Raw genomic sequence first — 22379 nt, 5'->3', positions numbered from 1 at the left:
TACACCGCAAAGCACACCCTCCTTGAGCTGCAGCTGCAGAACGAAATTCCACAGCATCGCCTGATCTGCAACGTTGCAACAAGGTGGAATTCAACCCTACATATGTTAGACCGCCTTTACGAACAGCGAAAGGCCATCACCGATTTCCTGATGTTACAAGCGGATAAAGGTACTCCCCTGTGTAACTTAGATGTCAGCCATTGGCAGCTCATGCGTGACACCTGCCTCTTGCTCAGGCCCTTTGAGGAGGCCACGCTATTCGTGAGTCGGCAGGACTATGGGATGAACGACGTCATTCCTCTGTTGCACGTCCTGGAACAAATGCTGTTAACAATGGCTGGTCAGGGTGCGGTAGACGTGGCGCACAGATCTCAACGCCACATGACCCCTGTGGGGGCAGGACAGGAAGAAGAGGAGGAGGTAGAGGAGGACATTGGTGCTCAGGAATTATTGAGTGAAATGGGTGGTTTTTCCACTCAGCGGACAGGAGTGGAGGAGCAGGAGCATCTGGTAGAGGAGGAGGAGGAGGAGACAGAGGACCCAGATGCACCGTGGCAGTATGCTGTGGAGATGGAGGCAGGGAGTCCCTCGCATTCCTTGGCACAAATGGCCCATAGCATGCTCGGTTGCTTGCGTAGCGACAGCCGAATAATAACCATCAGACAGAGGGATGACTTTTGGCTGTCCACCTTGTTGGACCCTCGCTACCGTTCAAAAATGGTGGCCTTTTTCACACCTGCTGAGAGGGAGGCCAAAATAAAGTACTATAAAAACCACCTATGTAGTCAGTTGGTCTCTGCCTTTGTGTGCCAACGTCCATCCTCAGACACTGTGGGCCCTGTGCGCTCGCGTTCCGCTGCCATGGCAGCAGGGGAGGGGTGGGGTGGTAGGAGCAGTGGCAGCTCCACCAGCAGCGGCTGCCTCAGTCTGCAGTCGATGATGAGTAGCTTTCTTCACCAGCGCAGTGAGGAAACTACTAACCAGCCGCAGCAGCAGCAGCATCAGGTGGACCTGGAGCAGGACCTCAAACAACAGGCTTGGGCCTACTTGGACAGCACCCTGCCAACCGAGGTAGACAATCCCCTTGACTACTGGGCAACGAAACTTGACCTTTGGCCCTAACTAGCTGAATTTGCCCTTGAAAGGCTGTCATGCCCGGCCAGTAGCGTGGCATCGGAGCGCGTGTTTAGTGCGGCAGGAGGTATTGTAACTCCGCGGAGGACACGACTGTCCATCCAAAGTGTGGAGAGACTCACGTTTGTGAAAATGAATCAGGCATGGAATAGTCTGGATTTCAAACCACCAGTTCCTGACACAACTGACCTAATAACCTAGCCGTTCAGGCCGCTCCCTGAACACCTCGGGAATTGCTTTGTATATCTGTCGCCTTAGAGGCCGCTGTCTGAACAGCTCATGAATTGCTTTCTATATGTGTCGCCTTTGAGGCCGCTGGCTGGACAGCTGATGAATTGATTTGTATATATGTACTTATTGTCCGCTGTCCGGACACCTCATGAATTACTTTTTGTATATAGCCTTCCAAACCACTCTCAGAATAAGTCATGATATTCATGCTGTGTATAGCCTTATAGGCCAATGGTCAATCAAGTCATGATTTTTATAGTGTGTATAGCCTTATAGGCCGCTGTCTTTACAACTTTATAATTCCATGCAGTATATAGCCCTATCGGCCACTTTCTGGCATCCAGTTGCTGTAGCCCCCATCACCACACTGTGCCACGGGCCCCTGTACCGCCTTCTCATACTGCTGCCAGATCCATCCTCTGCCATGTGCGTCTTTGTCGTCTGCTCACGCTGCTGGGTTCCAGTTTTAAACCTAGGCCTGTGTATGGCTTCCGAATACTGCTGCCTCCACCGCCACCCTGCGCCATGTGTCTCTGTCGTCTGCTCACGCTGCTGACGGCTTCCGCTTTTTAACCTAGGCCTGTGTATGGCTTCCGAATACTGCTGCCTCCACCCCCACCCTGCGCCATGTGCCTCTGTCGTCTGCTCACGCTGCTGACGGCTTCCGCTTTTTAAACTAGTCCTGTGTATGTCTTCCGAATACTGCTGCCTCCACCGCCACCCTGCGCCATGTGCCACTTTCAGGTCTCCTTACACTGTTGGTGGGTTCCATTTTGTGATAGGGTGCTGTATGGCCTTCCATTGCTGCTGCCTCCACCGCCACCCTGCGCCATGTGCCTCTGTCGTCTGCTCACGCTGCTGACGGCTTCCGCTTTTTAAACTAGTCCTGTGTATGTCTTCCGAATACTGCTGCCTCCACCGCCACCCTGCGCCATGTGCCACTTTCAGGTCTCCTTACACTGTTGGTGGGTTCCATTTTGTGATAGGGTGCTGTATGGCCTTCCATTGCTGCTGCCTCCACCGCCACCCTGCGCCATGTGCCTCTGTCGTCTGCTCACGCTGCTGACGGCTTCCGCTTTTTAACCGAGGCCTGTGTTTGGCTTCCGAATACTGCTGCATCCACCGCCACCCTGCGCCATGTGTCTCTGTCGTCTGCTCACGCTGCTGACGGCTTCCACTTTTTAACCGAGGCCTGTGTTTGGCTTCCGAATACTGCTGCATCCACCGCCACCCTGCGCCATGTGTCTCTGTCATCTGCTCACGCTGCTGACGGCTTCCGCTTTTTAACCTAGGCCTGTGTATGGCTTCCGAATACTGCTGCCTCCACCGCCACCCTGCGCCATGTGCCACATTCAGGTCTCCTTACACTGTTGGTGGGTTCCATTTTGTGATAGGGTGCTGTATGGCCTTCCATTGCTGCTGCCTCCACCGCCACCCTGCGCCATGTGCCTCTGTCGTCTGCTCACGCTGCTGACGGCTTCCGCTTTTTAACCGAGGCCTGTGTTTGGCTTCCGAATACTGCTGCATCCACCGCCACCCTGCGCCATGTGTCTCTGTCGTCTGCTCACGCTGCTGACGGCTTCCGCTTTTTAACCTAGTCCTGTGTATGTCTTCCGAATACTGCTGCCTCCACCGCCACCCTGCGCCATGTGTCTCTGTCGTCTGCTCACGCTGCTGACGGCTTCCGCTTTTTAACCGAGGCCTGTGTTTGGCTTCCGAATACTGCTGCATCCACCGCCACCCTGCGCCATGTGTCTCTGTCGTCTGCTCACGCTGCTGACGGCTTCCGCTTTTTAACCTAGGCCTGTGTATGGCTTCCGAATACTGCTGCCTCCACCGCCACCCTGCGCCATGTGCCACTTTCAGGTCTCCTTACACTGTTGGTGGGTTCCATTTTGTGATAGGGTGCTGTATGGCCTTCCATTGCTGCTGCCTCCACCGCCACCCTGCGCCATGTGCCTCTGTCGTCTGCTCACGCTGCTGACGGCTTCCACTTTTTAACCGAGGCCTGTGTTTGGCTTCCGAATACTGCTGCATCCACCGCCACCCTGCGCCATGTGTCTCTGTCGTCTGCTCACGCTGCTGACGGCTTCCGCTTTTTAACCTAGGCCTGTGTATGGCTTCCGAATACTGCCGCCTCCACCGCCACCCTGCGCCATGTGCCTCTGTCGTCTGCTCACGCTGCTGACGGATTCCGCTTTTTAACCGAGGCCTGTGTTTGGCTTCCGAATACTGCTGCATCCACCGCCACCCTGCGCCATGTGTCTCTGTCGTCTGCTCACGCTGCTGACGGCTTCCGCTTTTTAACCTAGTCCTGTGTATGTCTTCCGAATACTGCTGCCTCCACCGCCACCCTGCGCCATGTGCCACTTTCAGGTCTCCTTACACTGTTGGTGGGTTCCATTTTGTGATAGGGTGCTGTATGGCCTTCCATTGCTGCTGCCTCCACCGCCACCCTGCGCCATGTGCCTCTGTCGTCTGCTCACGCTGCTGACGGCTTCCGCTTTTTAACCGAGGCCTGTGTTTGGCTTCCGAATACTGCTGCATCCACCGCCACCCTGCGCCATGTGTCTCTGTCGTCTGCTCACGCTGCTGACGGCTTCCGCTTTTTAACCTAGGCCTGTGTATGGCTTCCGAATACTGCTGCCTCCACCGCCACCCTGCGCCATGTGCCACTTTCAGGTCTCCTTACACTGTTGGTGGGTTCCATTTTGTGATAGGGTGCTGTATGGCCTTCCATTGCTGCTGCCTCCACCGCCACCCTGCGCCATGTGCCTCTGTCGTCTGCTCACGCTGCTGACGGCTTCCGCTTTTTAACCGAGGCCTGTGTTTGGCTTCCGAATACTGCTGCATCCACCGCCACCCTGCGCCATGTATCTCTGTCGTCTGCTCACGCTGCTGACGGCTTCCGCTTTTTAACCTAGGCCTGTGTTTGGCTTCCGAATACTGCTGCCTCCACCGCCACCCTGCGCCATGTGCCTCTGTCGTCTGCTCACGCTGCTGACGGCTTCCGCTTTTTAAACTAGTCCTGTGTATGTCTTCCGAATACTGCTGCCTCCACCGCCACCCTGCGCCATGTGCCACTTTCAGGTCTCCTTACACTGTTGGTGGGTTCCATTTTGTGATAGGGTGCTGTATGGCCTTCCATTGCTGCTGCCTCCACCGCCACCCTGCGCCATGTGCCTCTGTCGTCTGCTCACGCTGCTGACGGCTTCCGCTTTTTAACCAAGGCCTGTGTTTGGCTTCCGAATACTGCTGCATCCACCGCCACCCTGCGCCATGTGTCTCTGTCGTCTGCTCACGCTGCTGACGGCTTCCGCTTTTTAACCAAGGCCTGTGTTTGGCTTCCGAATACTGCTGCATCCACCGCCACCTTGCGCCATGTGTCTCTGTCGTCTGCTCACGCTGCTGACGGCTTCCGCTTTTTAACCTAGGCCTGTGTATGGCTTCCGAATACTGCTGCCTCCACCGCCACCCTGCGCCATGTGCCACTTTCAGGTCTCCTTACAGTGTTGGTGGGTTCCATTTTGTGATAGGGTGCTGTATGGCCTTCCATTGCTGCTGCCTCCACCGCCACCCTGCGCCATGTGTCTCTGTCGTCTGCTCACGCTGCTGACGGCTTCCGCTTTTTAACCTAGGCCTGTGTATGGCTTCCGAATACTGCAGCCTCCACCGCCACCCTGCGCCATGTGCCACTTTCAGGTCTCCTTACACTGTTGGTGGGTTCCATTTTGTGATAGGGTGCTGTATGGCCTTCCATTGCTGCTGCCTCCACCGCCACCCTGCGCCATGTGCCTCTGTCGTCTGCTCACGCTGCTGACGGCTTCCGCTTTTTAACCGAGGCCTGTGTTTGGCTTCCAAATACTGCTGCATCCACCGCCACCCTGCGCCATGTGTCTCTGTCGTCTGCTCACGCTGCTGACGGCTTCCGCTTTTTAACCTAGGCCTGTGTATGGCTTCCGAATACTGCTGCCTCCACCGCCACCCTGCGCCATGTGCCTCTGTCGTCTGCTCACGCTGCTGACGGCTTCCGCTTTTTAAACTAGTCCTGTGTATGTCTTCCGAATACTGCTGCCTCCACCGCCACCCTGCGCCATGTGCCACTTTCAGGTCTCCTTACACTGTTGGTGGGTTCCATTTTATGATAGGGTGCTGTATGGCCTTCCATTGCTGCTGCCTCCACCGCCACCCTGCGCCATGTGCCTCTGTCGTCTGCTCACGCTGCTGACGGCTTCCGCTTTTTAACCTAGGCCTGTGTATGGCTTCCGAATACTGCTGCCTCCACCGCCACCCTGCGCCATGTGCCTCTGTCGTCTGCTCACGCTGCTGACGGCTTCCGCTTTTTAAACTAGTCCTGTGTATGTCTTCCGAATACTGCTGCCTCCACCGCCACCCTGCGCCATGTGCCACTTTCAGGTCTCCTTACACTGTTGGTGGGTTCCATTTTATGATAGGGTGCTGTATGGCCTTCCATTGCTGCTGCCTCCACCGCCACCCTGCGCCATGTGCCTCTGTTGTCTGCTCACGCTGCTGACGGCTTCCGCTTTTTAACCGAGGCCTGTGTTTGGCTTCCGAATACTGCTGCATTTACCGCCACCCTGCGCCATGTGTCTCTGTCGTCTGCTCACGCTGCTGACGGCTTCCGCTTTTTAACCTAGGCCTGTGTATGGCCTTCAATTGAAGCTGCTTCTGCTCCGCCACTCTGCCATTGGACTCTTGATAGTCGTCTCCCCACGCTGCTGCTGGGGGGACTTTTTAACATAGGCCTCTGTATGGCCTTCAATTTTAGCTGCTTACGCTCCGCCACTCTGCCATGGGCCCCTGTACCGCCTCCTCATGCTGCTGCCAGGCCCGTAATCTGCCATGGGCCCCCGTACCGACTCCTCATGCTGCTGCCAGGCCCGTAATCTGTCATGGGCCCCTGTACCGCCTCCTCATGCTGCTGCCAGGTCCAGAGTGTGTCATGGGTCCCTGTACGGCCTCCCATTGCTGCTGTCTCCATCGCCACACTCTGCCATGTGCCACTTTCAGGTCTCCTCACACTGCTGGTGGGTTCCATTTTTGTCATAGGGTGCTGTATGGCCTCCCATTGCTGCTGCCTCCACCGCCACACTGTGGCTCCACACTCTGGTTTTGGCCCCGTGACTGCCCAAATGAGTGAAGTGTGCGGTGATTCTAAGATCGACGGCACTCATCTGCATGTCATACTGACTGACAGTATTATTTCTCTTCCCCAGCAGACTCCAAGGGCATTTAAATTAAAGGTACAGTGTTCTGCACTAATATAAAGGCTCCCTGAAGCCTAGAAACACCCTTTTTATAAGTTAAATTTGCAGCGAATATATTCGGCACAAAGCGAATTTAATCGGCGAATTCGGCGAATCAGCCGAACCGAATTTTTGAATAATTCGCTCATCTCTAATGAGAACCCTAATAAAGGGGAAGTCTTCCAATGGGGACGCTAGTTTTGTTGACTTTGGTGACACCCTGGGATTCCCAAACATTGGAGGGATTTCCTTTCACTACATGTTTTGGCGATTGGACAGGAAGTGAAAGGAAATCTCCCCAATGTGACACAGATGGCAAAAGTTAAAAAAAAAAAAAATGTTTTGCTCTTTAGTTAAACTTTAAGAATTTGTAAACTGCAATATATTACATTTTTGTTCGAGTTTAATTCTGCTTTAAAGTGTAACTAAATCCAAGGGCATAGATTAAACATATTGAATATATCCAGTCTTTTTACTTTTACTTTCTCCAGGATGTCCTAGGATGATACTTAGTCACTGTACAGGTATCTATGGAGGAAGTGATTTACTACAGAGCACCTCCCCCTCTATTCTTCATAACACGGGGGGGGGGTTGTAGTCCACTAGTTTGTAGTCCAAAGAGAGCTGAGGACAACTCTAACTGATAATGTGCAGGAGAGTCATGAATGGAAGCCAGGTGATGTTGCATACTCTTGTTCAGCGTTTGTCAATCTTGCTTTAGTTGGGGAATTCCTTATAGGTTTCTAAAATCTTGAGGTACCTGATGCTAAAATGTAAAATGTTAACTATTACTTATCAATGGGAAACCTAAGAAAGGGATGACACAACCACCATGGTGAACCTAATTTCACACCAGAAGCCCCCTTCACATCAGCAGTCTCCCCATAGTTTTAGATGCCCCACCATCATGTCAGAGACCCCCCATTACATCAGAGTAGCCTCATGATCATTATCACATCAGGGTCCCTGCATCACACCCTTCTTCACATCAGAGCTCTACCTTTTGGCTTCAGCAGTGTGGCAGGGGGTTGGAGGTGGAGCAGGTCTTGAGGAGATGCATTTCCATCCTTTCCTGAATGCTTGAAGCAGCTCTGAATCAGCGTCATGTATTGCCATGGTGCAGGTGGGCTGGCAGCCAAAACCACAGCAATGAATGACACCATGCACCATTGTTATGGTGATGATGGCCGACTTGCCTTTCGCAATGGCCACTCATTACACTGATCTAAGCCAAAATTTGTCTCAGGGGAAACCCAAAGCGCACCCCAGAGTGCTATCGTACCCCAGTTGAGATAAATTACTCTGGATGCTGCTTCTTAAAGTGTATGTTAAAGTGGTTGTAAACCTCAGACATGAAATATGAACAAAGCATATCCCTCTATAGTGTGTACTTGTATCAGTCCAGAGCACTAAGTGTCATTTCTGTCCATTGCATGAGTACTTCTGATGAGTTTTCCTGACACCGAGAGAAAAATAATGACAGGGGAGGGATCTCCAGCAGATTTATTTATTTATTTATTTATTTCAGGTACTTATATAGTGCTGTCAATTTACGCAGCACTTCACATATATATGTATTGAACATTCACATCAGTCCCTAACCCTCAAGGGGTGTACAATCTAAGGTCCCTAACTCACCTTCATACATACACATACTAGGGACAATTTAGACAGGATCCAATTAACCTACCAGCATGTCTTTGGAGCGTGGGAGGAAACCGGAGTACCCGGAGGAAACCCACGCAGGCACAGGGAGAACATACAAACTCCATGCAGGAGGCGCCATGGTCGGGAATCGAACCTATGACCCATTTACTGCAAGGCAGAAGTGCTAACCACTAAGCCACTGTGCCGCCCAGATTGACAGCCTCAGCACTGTTCCTGTGAACAGTGTGAAGGGGTTGTGTCCCTTCCCTCCAATCAGCTCTCAGAGCTCTCCTCACTGATGTAACTTTAGCTCTCCACCCTCTGCTTTTCAGAGCTGAGATATCCTCTGTAAATTCTGCACTTTGAATAAATGTAGCTAAAAAAATGACTGTAGATAAACAGGTACAACGTATTGTTTATTTTATCTCTGTGTATCACCTGAGGCCAGTCACTTCACTGGGTATATATAAGGGTTTACAAACCACTATAAAGAAAAAACACACAGATTGAAGTATTTTGTTCCAGTACACATTTTCCATGTTTTGTTTTTACTGCAAGACTGGAAAAATACCTGTTGTTCCAGCTAAAAATCCTTTAAACAATCATCATAAACAATGTTTGCACCCAGTCCAGTGATCTTATTAGGACTGCAAAACACCCCCATATTATCGCAAAGTAGTCCAAATCCTTAACAAGTTGCCTAGGGAGACTACTGGCTCCTTACACTGATACAGAATGTTAACCACTAGGGTAGGGAGACTATTTGTAATGATTGTGGCAAGTATCTATGACTAGGAACTGAGTACAAAGATCACTTCATCAGTGTCCTTGGAAACCATATAAAACTAGAAAAGCTACAATTTCTGGGGAAATTGTGTGAAGTGTTCTTGCCTCCACCAGTAGTCTAGGGCTTGAAAATGAGGGAGTGGTGGCAGTTTAGAAATCATGACCTGATTTTTCAGCTCACACTCTAGTTTTTGTCACTCTGCTGCCTGCTCACACACCTGGGTTCCTATGGCAACTCACTCTACAGCAAGGTCAGAGAAGAGCGGTTAAAAACAAACTGCTCCAACTTGCTCACTTCACTGGCAGTTGCCATCTTCAAACGGTTGTAGTTTAAAAACTATAAATCCTACACCGAAGAGCTTTATATTGTGAGACTCACAAGACCCAGACCTACATTTTGCTGCATAGTATGTCTCTGAAATATTAAAAATGAAGGCATAGTCGCAGTTTAGAAATTGCCCTTCAAATTTGAGGTGACTAGAGTGGAGTTTCAATGAATGGCAATGGGCGGCGTGAGTTGCAAACAAATGGTGGCAGCAGGGATAGCTGTATGTTTTGATATAAGATTTGTGTAGGTGGGCTTGAAAATGAGGGAGTGATGGCAGTTTAGAAATCATGTCCTGATTTTTCAGCTCACACTCTAGCTTTTGTCAGTTCCCACTCTAGTTTTGAACATTCCGCCATTCATTCCTATGGGACCAATTTCACCACAAAAACGCCAATATTTCATGAACCGTTCGGCGAAACGTTCCACAAAGTAATAGCACACCAATCGGGAACAATCCGCACGTTTAGGTATATTACTGTCTATGTAGTGTAAAAACTGTGGGGGAGTTAGGGTGGTAAATTTGGCTATAATAATAAGAATGTGAGATAACAGTAAGTGGTCTTGCCATGCAAGAACACTTAATAATTGGTGGTTCAATTCATATAAATCAGTCAGAAACTTAAAAATATGTTTTTGGTGGACTAGTCTTTAAAGGAACTGGGGTCTTTCAATACCAGAAGCCCTTTAATCCAGTTTAATGTTTTTTACTTTTTGCTTCACATTTCATTGGCACTATGTCTGAAAGACAGCTAGAGCAGGTAAGATGTGCCAGAGCAGAGCAGCATAATGTAATAGAGACGTTCTGTGGATCAAAAGGTTGATTTAATTCTGAGCCCAGACCTGCAGAGGGCACCAGACATGACCTGATCTGGCCCATATCACACTTTGAGTTTTTCATTAAAGGATTAATAACTTCCTTACTGCCATCTCCTCCTGTTTGTTCAGCGTCCCTTACCAGATATTAACCATTCCAAATTTCAAAGATGCACGGATCATATTGGAAGATGCAGTGGATGATGATTTTTTTTTTTTAATTTAAGGGGATTTTAATGAATTCTTATTATCTGAGTTATTCCCCATCTTACATGTATTTAGCCTTTTAGTAAAATATGCAATTAAGTTCATTATTATGACATCAGTTTAAAGCTGTGTGTTAGTTTTTGTAAAAGTAACAGAAAATTATAAAAAGCATTTGCTACTGTTTATTGTTTCAAAAGCCTTAAAGAGAATCTGTCACTTTTATACATGCATGTAAAAGTTACACACTAGGAGAGAACCTCTGGGGGAATCAAGGATGGAAGAGAATCTGGGGGTCCTAGTGGATGACACACTCAGCAATACCATTCAGTGCCAAGCTGCACCAAGTAAGGCCAGCAGACTACTAGCATGCATTAAAAATTATATTTACTCAAGAGATAAAAACTGTAGTTCTACCACTTTACAAAACTCTAATTCAGCCACATCTTATGGTCCAGTTTTGGTCACCAATCCTCAGGAAGGATGTGCCTTAACTGGAGGGAGTCCAAGGACGGGCTACATAAATAATAAGGTTGGCTGTAGGACCTCAGTTGAGAACTACAAGCATTCTCCCTGGAAAAAAGGCACATAAGAGGGGATATGACCGCAATGTACAAATCCTTGAAAGGCGACTGTAGCATTGGGAGGAAACTATTTAATCTTAGGTCACACAATGAAGTTGGATGAGAAGCAGTTCAGTCTTAAACTGCTTAGGGCGTTCTTTACTGTTAGAGCAGTACGGATGTAGAACTCCCTTTCGAAATTGGTGATGTTAGCATGCAGTGTAGATAAGTTTATAAAACTTTTAGATGACTGACATCAGCCTGACCTGTCACGACCTGGACAAATTCCGGTCCTGTGTGACTAAGGTGGAGGAGCGCATATCACAGTTGGAAGATTCCACCAGGATGGTCTCCCAGGACCTACGTGCTTTACAACTATAAGTGAAGGTGCTTCAGCAGAAGGCGAATGACACTTAAAATCACCTCAGACGGAATAACATCCGCATCCTTAGCCTGTCGGAGAGCACGGAGGGCTCCAGGCCTGTAGAATTTGCTGAAGCCTTTCTCACCACCCTGCTAGACCTTTCCGCCATGCTGCCCACCTTAGTGGTTGAAGGCTCTATTTTGACTTTTTAGCTTTAAGATAGACACTTGAACTTTTTGTGCATTGCACATTGTTACTGGCAGCAGTCCAAGATCTGCTCCTGGTTAAGTTTTCTGTTTTGGGTCCCACTTTCCCCTCATGTTTTTTAGGGGGATACTGTGGATTGGCAGGGTAAGTATTCTGTGCTTCGGAAGTTTGTATGTTTTGTCATTTGAATTTTTTTTTCTGTGCTGGTTTGTGCTCACTTGCTGCTCATCCAATGCTGCCATCCAATGGGCCTGGGGGCCCCCCTGCTACCATTTGAACTATTTACCATGGCGTCCGGTCAGAGTGGAAACATAACCACCCTCTGCTGCTCCAATACATTAAATCTTATGCCCCGCATATCTTATTGTTACAGGAGACGCATTTAGTGGGCAGCAAGCTTGTGGCCCTTAAGAAACCTTGGGTTCAGACAGATCCACTCAATCAGGGGCTGACTCCTCTGACTCTAATTTTGACTTGCTTATGCCAAATGTGACCTACACCTGCACCTGACACAGGACTCGACATGTACACCTCCAAACAAAAATATTTTGAACAAGGTGAAAAGAATGGTAGGTTGCTGGCTATGCTATCCCAGCATGATGTCCCCCTTACCGTCATCTCTGAGCTTACCACTCCCACAGCTGAAACCATCACCGATGCAGAGGGCATTCTCAGGGAATTTCATGTTTATTGTCAAAATCTATACACATCCACTCTAGCATTCTGGCTTACCTCGGTGGATCTCTCCTCTCTTCTGGATCCTATTGCCCTTCTTGGCTTTCAGATGAGGAGAGATCCCACCTGGAACACCGCATTACCTCGGAGGAGGTTCTATCCATGATCCAGTCCTTATCTTCTGATAAGGCCCCTGGCCCTGATTGTCTGCCCATAGAATTTTATAAAAAACATGGCGAAATGCTTGCCCCCCTTCTGGCTTCTTGATACACACACTGTCTTCACATTGGTACCTTCCGTCATTCCATGTTGGACATGCATGTGGTTCTAATATACAAACCTCATAAGGATCCCAAATCCTGCACCTCCTACAGAGCGATAGCTCTCCTCAATAACAACCTAAAAATACCGACAAAACTAACCAACAAGATTAATCCCCTCTTACCCTTGATGATTGACTCAGACCAAACTGGGATCATGGCACATAAATCCACTGACGTTATCTCACGTAGACTGTTCACAAGCCTTCATGCCCAGCATACTAATCAGGGTTCTAAAGTGATTGCCTCGCTCGATATTGAGAAGGCGTCTGACACTGTAGAGTGGCACTATTTATGGGAGATTCTTAGGAGGTTGGGGTTTCCTCTGGTTTTCATCAAATGGCTACAGACAATATACCGTTCCCTAACTGCTGCCATTTGCTTGGGAGGTCTCCTCTCTTCTGCATTTACCCTGTCCAGGGGTACCAGACAGGGCTGCCTTCTCTCCCCAGCACTTTTTGCTATTGCCATGGAGCCACTGGCTGAAACGCTCTGAGTGTCCCCACTTATTAAAGGCCTGAGGTTGGCTAGACTGGAGGAGAGGGTTGTCCTATATACTGATGATCTTTTGCTGTTTCTTAATGATCCTGGTCCATCTCTGCAGGATGTGCTGCATGTTTTAAAATCTTTACCAGTTGTGACAGCGCTTACAGTGAAGCGGTCTAAATCTCAACTCTTCGCCATTGATCCTGGGGCCAGACAGAGTGCACCATCAGATCTGCAACTGCAATGGCTGGGGGAGTTCAAATATCTGGGGGTGGTGGTTTCTAGGGAGGTGAATGATTATATACACTTGAGCTTGGCTCCAGTGGTCCACTCTGTCAAGGCTAAACTGAAAGCATGGGAAAATCTTCCCTTGTCCCTCCTGGGTTGCAATAATCTCATTAAAATGAAAATCTTTCCCAAATTAAATTACTTATTTAGTGATTCCCCTCAGTAGATTCCCAAGTCTTTTTTCACCCACCAAAACAGATTATTCTCCTCCTTCCTTTGGGGTCCCCGATCCCCCAGGTACAAATTATCCACTCTAATGCGCCTTACCTCCCAAGGAAGTCTGGCCCTTCCAGGTTGTCACAAATATTTTCTTGCCTCTCAACTGGTCTCTGCCTCTTGGTGGTTGACACCAGATATGTCTAACTCTGCTTCAAAATTGGAGGCTACAGTGGTGTTGCGCTATGGAGGCCCTCCAATTTTTATTGTTTTGAGGTCCTTGAGCTCCTTATGAGCTGGCCCAGTAATTAGACAATGCGGGAAGTCTAAATCAAAAACATATGTGTTTTTGATTTAGATATGCCTTAAAAAATAGGTAAACCCAAAGTTTCATGTTCCTGATATGTGCCTGCTATACCATGTCCTTGTATGAAAAAGTATCCTGTTCTCTTTGTATTGCTTCCTTTGTGTGAAATCCCTGGTGTTCCTGCTAGTTCCTATGTTTTCCTAATAAAAACTGACCACACTAGGTAGGAGAGCACAATGTGGTCAGTTTTCTAGCTGGGCTGGAAACTCAGCCTGATCTCCTCCAATGATCAGATTTCCCGCATAGTCTATTACTGGGAAGATCAGTGTACTGCTGTTTCTCCACCCTCAGCTCTTATACACACACACGTTTTACTTATTATTTCTATTTGAAACAGAATGGGTTGTTTTACAAAGTGAGCATTTACAATCACTTAATGTAAATCATGATATCTATATTTCTTTCGGCTACGCAAACCATAAAGAAAGAAGTTACAAATGAGTCACTGATCTATTTTGGAAGGTCCTAAACTTGACTTGGTAGCCACTTGTACAGCAGAGCTCAGATTGGGAGAAAGAGAAGCAGCATAAAGGGCCACTGAGTTGAGCTACTGCACTCATATAGTAAAAGAGACATCATGCTGCTAGGAGAGAGAGGAGAGACAGAAAGCTAAACTCTTCAGTCTGCTAATTCTCCTTTCATTTTTTCTTTTTTTTTTGCTCTACTAATTCTCCAGTGGCAGGCCAGGGGAGGGACTCGACCTTTAAGTGTTACCTAAAGTGTCACTAAACCCACATCATAAAAAACTATCAATAAATGCTGTATTACATGCTGTTCATACTCACTCACTATGAGATTCATTTTCTGTATTCTGCAAAAAAACTGGTTGATCCTGATGTTTTCTCTGTTCACCTTCTGTTCATGACCCCAATTCAGCTAGGGATTTTGCACAGCAAGGTGGCAACTCTGCACATGCTCCATTTTCAGTGAGTTTCTATTCTGGGCATTTCCTCCCTATAACATCTGAGCATTCCATGTGATTATAGAGTCACACACGTGGGCATATACACAGTGGTAAATGACAGCTCATTCCTTCTCTCCTCCATGCTCACTAACCAGCTAAACACAATGGAGCAGGATATTACATGTAGATTGATGGAAGCTTCACCTCCCTGGTATTCTAAGGCACAGGCTGGAAGGGCATGACACAGCCTGCGACTGGCAGAAATCCACCCATACTATGTTATTTCCACAAAATAATAAAGATTTGATTTCAAATATATATTTGTATGACAAATTAAAACAGTTTATGGATATTAATTATTTATTTTTACTTTGTATCTCAACAAAAAAAGACTGTTTTTTTTATTTTGAACATTTATTTTGAACATGTAATCAGCAGAAGAGGACTAGAAATTCCTCCTGCTTATGTCATGTAAAATAATTACAGTGCCATCATCCATATACATAAATAGAAGGGACAATGGAAATTAAAAAGTGTGTGTTTAGTATCACTTTAACTGTAACAAAGGAAAATTAGGTCTCCTGCCCTATCAGACAAGGCTGTTCTGTGTGGTAGAGCACTGTAAATCTCAGGACTGGATGGACAGAAATCAAAACACTTTGGCAAGTAAAATGGCACCTATAAATTATTATACAGGATTATGAGTTCTATCGCTGCACTTAGTCTGCATGTCAGTTTTTTATGACAGATATGTATGATATCCAGGGCCTTTTTCCACTGGGAACACATTTCTGGCACCTCCAGCACTGAATGTATATAGTGGCAAGGGGTGCTTGGGTGTGCTGGAGGGGCTATTGATGCTGACTCCAGAGGGAACTGTTGTTGCTGAGGGGAAGGTCTATTGTTACAGGGGAGTAGTCTAATGTTGCTGGCTGCAGGATGGTCTATTGATGCTTGCTGCTGGTGGGTCTATTGTTGCTGGGGGGGGTCTATTGTTGCTGGATGATATTTGGGGGTGGGAGGAGGCAGATATATGGGTGATTTGGAGTTGTGGGGGAAAGTACCTGCTTCTATTCTCTGAGAGAAAAAAACACTAATAGCAATAATTCTGATGTCTTCATGACAGCTGAATACAGTATGAGTTGAGGTCTAGACATGAACAAGTTACTCTGCTGTAGATCATATTTAACCTAAAGCTGGCTGTTTCTGTGGAACTCACCCAAGGGGTTTATGTAGTTGTCATACAACTATTCCTTTTTCCTGATGCAGTTTTCTACCTGAATCATTGAGAAATAATTAAAAAAGTTGGGAACCCTAGCTAAGAGAAAAATGGAGGCTGTCAATGCTATTCTGTCGTTTGACTGTCATGCTGATCTGAACCATATGAACAAACATGAAGATATGAAGTTCTAATCTCATCAGCTCTATACATGTTTCAAATCAGTCAAAAAGTACAAAACTATGAGAATCAGTGTTGCAAATAGCATTTTAAAAGGAGGGCATTAATGAAAGCCAACAACTAAAATTCAGTGGGGAAAGCTAAGCAATACCCCAAAGTTTACAATTACCACTTTGTATGGTCACTGCAGGGTCATAGGTTGTACTGCAATATAGGCATTAAAGGAGGGAAGTCAATGAATATAACAAGTGTTGAACAAATATGGTAAACTGGAGTTTTTAACTAGCAGGCTGTAGTAAGAAGTTTGCTGAATGGATTCAGGTATCACATGAGTCCTAGGACAGTTCTATGCACTTCAGCTTTACATCACTTATTTTTATATAATTACACAATTGATAGAATAATTTCTGCATTGTATTAATTTAGGCATCTTGCTTAATTTACATTGTATCATGGTTCTATGATCATGATTAAAAATTAACACATGCATTTTGATCAGATCTAAGACATCAGATCCATCTATTTATAAAACATGTTATTAGCCAAGATGCTGTTTTGTTTTTGTAAAACATACCTGTCTTCTAACGTGCACATTTCCTTCCACTGGCATGTTGTATGCACTCCGAATCAGATTTCGAGCGATAAAATAGTAATATACTGAAATAATGGACAGAGGAATGATATAGAAGATTAAAAAGGAAGTCATCGAATGAATTCTTGGATGCAGTCCATTGGAATGTGGGTAGGGGGCACAGCTGACAAACGTTTGGTTGGTTTCTTTGTCATAAAATGGGTGCAAATCTGAGAAAACAGCTTCTGGAATGGCCAAAGTCATGGATAATATCCAGATAAGTGCAGCTTTGATGCAGATCTTAGTCAAAGCATTATTGGCTTGGATATCCATGGGTTTTACAATAGCTGTGTACCTAAGAAAAGAAAAAAAATTAAATTAATAGCAGAAAAAGGCTTTTTAGGGAACATATATACAGAGGTTGGACAAAAAAATGGATACACTACATGATTTTCAGGTGTGAAAGTGACAATATTTTACATTGAAAGCGGATGTGAACACTTTTGCTTCCGCTGTGTAATGAGACACCTAGCTAACATTTGGGAAGACACCTAGCTAACAGAAGCTTCACTTTCGTCATTCACTACGTGCACTGCTAGTAATACGGAGTCATGTCAGAGCTTACTGAGATTCAAAGAGGGCAAATTGTTGGTGCCGCTTAGCTGGTTCCTCTATGACTGAAGTTGCTAATTTATTTGTGGTGTTGCGCGGTCCAGTATTAAAGGTTATGATGGCATATACAGCTTCTGGGGAAACGTCATCTAATAAGCATAAGTGCAGTTGACATGGTCATCTGACCAAAAGAGACAAAAGGAATAAGAAAGCAACTGCTGCAAAAGTGACTGCAGAGCTAAATCTCAGTCATAATGGGATTGGTGTGATCTGGCGTGGGGGGCGGAGGTCCTCTTTTTAGAAAACAAAGACACAGCAGGAGAGATCACTGTACTACTGTCGCTTGGGATGATTTAAAAAAAAATGAATGTTTGTACCAGGCTTTAGAGAGGCATGATGGAAGAAAGATAATTATGCCAATGCCATATTATATTTACAGGTACTTACATAGCACCATCGATTTATGCAGCTCTTTACACATATAGATAGTACATTCACGTCAGTCCCTAAACCGCAAGGAGCGTACAATCTTAGGTCCCTAACTCCCATTCAAACATACACATACTAGGGCCAATTTAGAAAGGAGCCAATTAACTTACCAGCATGTCTTTGGTGGGCACCAAAGGGAGAACATGCAAACTCCAGGCAGGTAGTGCCATGGTTCTGATTCAAACTGATGCCCCTAGTGCTGCTAGGTGGAAGTGCTAGCCACTGTGCTGCCCATATACATATATATACATTATATACAGTGCTCAGCATAAATGAGCACACCCCTTTTGAAAAGTAAGATTTTAATCAATATCTCAATGAAAACAAGAACAATTTCCAAAATTTTTACAAAAACAGACCATTTGTTTAGCTCATTACATGAATGTATGGTTAATAATATAACTTAGATTACAAAATCTTCAGTTTTACTCAAATTAGTTGATGCAAAAATGAATACACCCCACAACAAAAACTACTACATGTGTTTGAATGGGTTCATATTAGGAGACATACTTGGCCACTGAATCACTTTCACCCTGTTCTTCTTCAGTGGCCTTAGATGTGCGTTTTGGATAATTGTCATGTTGTCATGTTGTCATGTTGGAAAAGTGCAAAACGACGAAGTACACGGAGTGATGGCAGCATCTTATCTTTCAATATAGAGCAGTACATCTGTGAATTCATGATACTATCAATGAAATGCAGCTCCCTGACACCAGCAGCACTCATGCAGCCCCACTGAAGGACACTGCCACCACCATGTTTTACTGTAGGCACCATGCATTTTTCTTTGTACTCCTCAACTTTGCGTTGCCATACAGTTTTGAAGCCATCAGTTCCAAAAACATTTATCTTGGTCTCATCATTCCAGAGTATAGGTCCCAGTAGCCTCCTTCTTTTTCAGAATGGGCCCTGGCAAATTCTAGGAGAGCTTTTTTTGGACATGGGCTTTAGGAGAGGCTTCTTTCGTGGATGACACCCATGCATGCCATTCCTCTGCATTGTACGCCGTATTGTGTCACAGGAAACCATCACCCCAGTTTGGCTTTCTACTTCTTTAGCTAACTGCAGTGAACTTGCATGGCAATTTTCTTAAACCTTCTCATCAGAAGACGCTCCTGTTGAGGTGTTAACTTCAATAGACAGCCTTTGAGCTGGTTTCAGCTCCATCTTTGTTACATTCTTGTATCACTTTTGCTACAGTATTCTGACTGATAAGTAAAGCTTTGCTGATCTTCTTGTAGCCTTCACCTTTCTTGTGTAAAGAAATTAATTTCTTTCTTCGGCCTTGTGACATTTCTCTTCCATGTGGTGCCATTGCTGACAGCATGAAATGGAAGGGGTTTTCTTTGTTAAGCAATGCTCTTTTGCAATCGACTGTCTGCTGGACACCTGTTTAAAGAATAATTAGACTCACCTGTAGTTGAATTTTTGTTAATTAGGATTTTGTTGTCTAAAATTTAGCTTTGCTCCCAAGACTTTCATTGGGGTGTATTCATTTTTTGCAACATGGTCTTGCATGAATTTGTTAGGAAAAATACTTTTTTGTGTGTGCAAATTAACAAATCTTGTTTGCAATCAATGGCCCACATTTGCGGGAGTATTTTGTAGTATAGTGTCCCATAAATAAAATGTTGATTCTGAAAGGAAAATAAAGGTTTCCTGACAATCTGTTGGGGTGTACTAATTTATGCTGAGCACTGTATATATATATATATATATATATATATATATATATATATATACACACACACACGCACATTATCTTATAATAAAGAACTGCATTTCCTTAGATAAATGATGTGGAATGTTGACGCACCACCCATCAGTCTAATAAATGGGCTCCACCCAGGTTCCCTCATACAAATCAAAGAATGAGTAGGAAGGGTATCTGCAAGTCAGCTTTTAGAGTATTCTAAAGCATGTGAAAGGGATCCAAAGGACCTCTTTACCAGTGCACTTCACAGCCCAGCAAACCCTGAATGTCTGATCATGCAAAAAAAAAACAAAACGTTCTAAAACAATAATTTTTCCAGTTTGAATTTTGAGAACTGGAGCCAATTTATTTAACAAGCAGAAATGTAATATTATATGAATTTTATCTGTGTCCGGAAAAGTTCTCGTCAATAACCTTCCTGTTTGAAAAGTCAAGATAATGTTGAACTTACAGCATCTCTTTTTATTCTTTACAGGTACACAAAATACTTTTATTATTAACAAATATTGCGAAACTTATGGTGAATGTTTAAAGCAATGTTATGAGCAATTTCTTTTCTACAGTACAAAGGATTAATGTACCATAATTTCATTTTAACCAGACCGATGAAACTACCATCTAAAAATTATTTAGATGCTGTTGTTCCTCATGCTAAAACTGATTTATTAGAACATTCTAAAATTTGTTTTGATGCATTATTGTTGGATTGTCCCATTGCTATCCTGCTTATTATTACGATTTATTTTTCCATTAAGCAGAAAATTAGAAACCAATAACCAGCAGCATGTTTTATTACAGTCACAGGAGATGCCATTAGGATACACATTTTGGACATTTCATAGGCTTCATTTTGTCCATTGTTTGTTTTCTCTCATAGCTAAACAAAGATCACAACAGTAATAGCTGAAATGAAATTGAACCTTCTACTGGAGAAGAAGGAAGGAAATTAGTTTAGAGACATGAAAAGAAAAATAGTAGTTGTCCTTTTGTATTAAAGTGTATCTGAACATAAAATCAAAATGTAATCTATTGCAGATTACTATTCCTTGGTGTGGTGTCTGCATTAGTTTTGTTTAAGCTTTTTTGCTTCATATTTATCTGTAAACCTGCAGCTAACACACTTTGGGGTTAATCCACTAAAATTTGAGAGTGCACAATCTGGTGCAGCTCTGTAGAGAAACCAATCAGCTTCCAAGTTTTATTGTCAAAGCCTATTTGAACAAGCTGAAGTTAGAAGCTGATTGGCTACCATGCACACCTGCAACAGATGTTTCACTCTCCAGTTTTAGTAAATCAACCCCTTTCTATCCCTTGGTGGATACATCACTCCTCCACTGTATCTCTGGAAGGATTCATAGTGGTTCCCTAGGCCAGTGTTTCTCAACCTTTTTTCAGTCAAATCACCCTTTTAAATTATGGACATTCCCGAGGCCCCCTTTAAAATTATGGACAGTATTAAGGCACCCCATTTTGGAGACTGCTCATAATTTTAAAAGGGTGCCCTATTCTAAAATGTGAGAAACTATTCTAATAGCTTTATATAACGCAGCAACATCCACTCATGTAGGACACCCAACATTAGAGGTGATTTATTCTTCCAAAGCAAATACACTTTTGCACACTTGTACTGACTAGTATTCCATTGTTTATATTCTCCCTCAGTTTTTCTCCATCACTGAGCTAATGTGACCCCAGCAGTGATGGCGAGGGGCAGGGGAGGGTCAAACTAGGATGCTGCGCAGGCAGCTGACATCCTCCTTATCAGCTAATGATGTCATTGGTTGTCAAGACGCCGGTGGGTAGAAGCTTGTAATGGTGTACATTGACAATATGTGGCATTGTGTAACTAAAAGGTAGGCTTGTTCCACCTGCTGGCTTGTATACAAGTTTTGGCCAATTTTTAGATATTTTGCCAAGGCACCCCTGAAGAATCCTCAAGGCATTCCAGGGTGCCTGGGCACCCTGGTTGAGAAAGTCTGCCCTAGGCTTCTCTTCTGATGTGGACTACAAACATGCCCTTTTCTCTTCATTTACATTATACTGGGGCAGGGTACTTTACAAAAGATAGCTAGGAAGAAAGATATTCTTGGTGCAACTCACAGCAAGTGACAAGAACAGGTCATTTCTGACAAGATCAACAGGTATTTTCAATATTTACTGAACATTTTCTTAGCTTGAAAGCAAGAAACAAAATGCAGCCACTACAGGTAAATGACATAGGCTGCAGTATATTACATTTTTTGTCTTTTGGTTTAGTTTTTATCCATAAGAAGTAAAGAGGCGTTCACCGATCTTGCAGAGGAGATGGATCAAAGCAGCAGTATTTTATTGTCACTGATTTGATGGAGCTCAGTCCATCCTTCTTGGGAAAGATGCACTGAGCTCTATCGAAATGTTGTCAATAAAATGCTGCTGCTTTGATCTATCTCCTTTGCAAGACCGGTGAACGCCTCTATACTTCGAATGGATAAACCTAATCCCAAGGACAAAAATGTAATATATTGCAGCGTACATCGCTTACATGCACTGGCTGCATACGTTTTCTTTGTTTCAAACGAAGACCATGTTGAACAAATACAGAAAATACATTTTGATCTTGCCAGAAATTATGTATCTTTGTCCTTTCCTTTCCTTTGCAAGACCAGTGAGTGCCTCTGTACCTCTTTTGGATATGTATGGATTTCTTTGTGGGTGAGTACCTGGGCATTTATCTCACACATAGAGTGCGATGGCAATCCAATGAAACTGTTATATATGTGCATATCTATGCATACATAGACACTTACACATACACAAATACATTCTACAAATGGACAGATTTTTTTTTTTTTTTTTACTGCTGAAGCTTGGA

General features: G+C 44.9%; 1 protein-coding gene across 1 annotated transcript in view; it reads right to left on the bottom strand.

Moving 5' to 3' along the window:
- GRPR (gastrin releasing peptide receptor) overlaps nucleotides 1-22379 on the bottom strand; it is a 190901-nt gene that overhangs the window by 37253 nt on the left and 131269 nt on the right. Inside the window, exon 2 of the mRNA XM_089693653.1 lies at nucleotides 16714-17065. Within this exon, the coding sequence (XP_089549779.1) occupies nucleotides 16714-17065 (352 nt within the window). The remainder of the gene's footprint in view (nucleotides 1-16713; nucleotides 17066-22379) is intronic.

The sequence above is a fragment of the Staurois parvus genome, unplaced genomic scaffold, assembly GCF_062004578.1.
Source record: "Staurois parvus isolate SC_StPar_1 unplaced genomic scaffold, SC_StPar_1.0 ptg000635l, whole genome shotgun sequence".
NCBI lineage: Eukaryota > Metazoa > Chordata > Amphibia > Anura > Ranidae > Staurois > Staurois parvus.
The sequence above is the reverse complement of the archived record's forward strand: the minus strand, read 5'-3'. Positions and strand labels throughout refer to the sequence as shown.